Source organism: Pteropus vampyrus, unplaced genomic scaffold, assembly GCF_000151845.1.
Source record: "Pteropus vampyrus isolate Shadow unplaced genomic scaffold, Pvam_2.0 Scaffold92, whole genome shotgun sequence".
In the NCBI taxonomy this organism is placed as follows: Eukaryota; Metazoa; Chordata; class Mammalia; order Chiroptera; family Pteropodidae; genus Pteropus; species Pteropus vampyrus.
Window position 1 is genome coordinate 2,728,831 of NW_011888873.1, and position 2,477 is coordinate 2,731,307.

Genomic DNA, 2,477 nt, shown 5'->3' on the forward strand with positions numbered 1-2,477 from the left:
CATAAGCATGCAAGATATGTTTATTTTTAATATTATTCTGTCTGTAGTTTAATCCCTTAGGACTAAAAATTTCAGTTGTTTCTGACTCACTTCTATGAAATCATGATGTTTATGTATTTAAAGAATGTTTGTGTGGCAAAGGTTGAATGGAATCTTGGCAAAATCGTTTTACCAGAATTCCTTGTAGATTCTGATTTAATTTCTTTTTCTCGGTACCAATTAAAAAAGTATTAAAGCTGAAGAAGGCAAATTATTTTTGAAGTAACACAGGTGCCTTAATTTTTTAATTACAGAACTAAGAAAAGTTTCCGTTCAATTTTGGCAAAGATTTTTTTTTCTGTGAGATTGTTTAAACATGAGAAGAGCTGTCCTTTTATATTTTATAGCCCGGGAGCAGTCTAAGCACACCATCCTTTTGGAAGGTGCTACATTCTCTTTCTATTACCTGGGAAACATGTGGTCAGGTGCTCCATCAGTGCTTCTTGGGTGACAGGTTTTCGTGCCGAGTTCATTGCTGAGATGGCCAAGCACAGGATTTCCCCGAGTGGAATAAACTGAGATTGACTGATGGGAGACATACTGATTGGTGATACATCACCTGCAGAAAGACAATTTTCAAGTGAGTGGTTCATTAAAAGACCCAGCCGTTTTTCATACACACACCTTCGCACATACACGTCCCTCCCATGACTCTCACCTACTCCCTGTTAGTGTGAATACAGTCAAATCTAAACACTGACATTTGTTCACGCAACCACAGCCCATTCTGATCAGGTAGAAAGACTGCCACAGAACAGTGGAAGCTCCAGTTGTCTCGACAAATAAAACTTGCCTTTAAAACCTGAGTGCTCACTTCAATAGATTTACTACTGAAAGGCTTGCAATGAGACTTTGAAAAATGATCTCTGTCTTTATTCACGTGGAGCTGATTTATTTATTAACTGCCATTTACATCTTGACAAATGCATTTGTGGTAACTCGAAGATTCATTCATTCAGATGGTGAGCTCCCTTTACAGGTCAAGCATCTGCTGGGGGCTTGGGAACATGAATAAGGACCCCTCCTCAAAACATCTCTGCCCTCGAGGAGTTTCTACTCAAGTGGAGGAGACAGACACATAGACCAAAGTTCAGAGTGCACGAGAGAAGGCTGAACACCAACTCTGGAGCAGAGAGGGGAGGATGGGGTTGGAGGTGGGGCTTAGAAAAAAGCAAGTGAGAGAAGGTTTTATCAAGGATGTAAAGCCTGAATCCAGTGCTGAAGCAGGAGTGTGTCTGGTGGCTGGGACGCAGGAATAATGTAGAAGGTGGCGGGATCTGCAAGCAGGCATTTCTAGGGAGTATGAGAGAAGGCCCACAAGTATGTAGAGACATCCAGAGGGAAGAGCTGAGAGTTCAAGGCCTTCATCCTATGAGGGACAGTGAGCCACTGAAGGAATTTAAGGAAGGACAAAGTCAGATGTGAATTCAGAAACATGACTCTGGTGGCCAAGTGGAGAATGAACTGGGGGAGCAAGAGACGGCAGATTACATCCATAAGGGCTGGTGGCTTCCTGCACACGGTGACATCTAAAAGAGCGGATGGAGGCAGGAGAGGCTAAAGACCCAGTAGCGAGGGGACTGACTGTGGTGGCTCCTGAGGAAGTGTCAACATGCAATGCAAATATCTGTCTTCATTCCTATGATCTTTACATCTAAGTTATGCTGCAAGGATTCCTAGAATTCCCTGGAAAGATTTCTGGGGTGCGGTGTCCCCAGCAGAGGGGTGAGGCTAGGAGAGTAGGAAAGTCCTCTCTGGACACGTGGGTGCCCCCTGTTTCATAGTCTGAGCTTCTGTAAGGTTTCAGTTGAGAAAACGCCCTATAGAAAGGGTGAAAATTATCAGCAGAGTAGAATATCTGTGAGCTTGTAAGCGTATTTCCCAAATGTACTTACATAATCTCTCCTCTTTTGTTTCCTAATGTGACTTCTCTTGTAAGAAGCTACCATAGCTAGTCAGATCTGAGACTGTGGCATTAAGTAGCACCCTCCCTGGAAGGCATCTGGGTACACTGGACAGTTAAAGCTGTGCCCAGTCACAACCCCTAGTTTGACTGGAGTCCAGAGTCCTTTTGGGAAAGAACTTGAACCCTGCTTTGATAGACTGAATGGGAAATGGTTTGATGGATGAAATCAGGCAACAGGGCCTAGGAATGAAAACCATGAGGTAAGGGGATAAGTCTGACGTGTACCAAACGAAGCAGCAGGACTCCAGTGCCTAAGACCTGACCTTCCCTACACAAGCCCAGCTCAGCTTAGTGCTCTCCTTTCTCCTGCATCTCTTGGGGGCTCCAATTCGCTCCACTGTGGCTCCATTCCCTGCAAAATGGGTATAAGAAGGGTAACATATTTCCCCCCAAACCAGAGAGAGTGAGGAATACTCAAAGAATAGGAAAAGGTCAGCAGACATAAAAATAAGCAGAAACCGGGAACTGACCT

The 2,477-nt window shown here is 44.1% G+C and overlaps 1 protein-coding gene across 10 annotated transcripts in view; it reads right to left on the bottom strand.

The window, feature by feature from the left end:
• STOX2 (storkhead box 2) overlaps window positions 1-2,477 on the bottom strand; it is a 209,650-nt gene that overhangs the window by 18,148 nt on the left and 189,025 nt on the right. For all 10 annotated transcript variants that reach the window (XR_002781290.1, XM_023532901.1, XM_011364031.2 and 7 more), the window contains one exon: window positions 446-598. Coding sequence is in view for 9 of the 10 variants with exons in the window: in XM_023532901.1 (XP_023388669.1) it covers window positions 446-598 (153 nt within the window). In the remaining variant the exon portion in view is untranslated. The remainder of the gene's footprint in view (window positions 1-445; window positions 599-2,477) is intronic.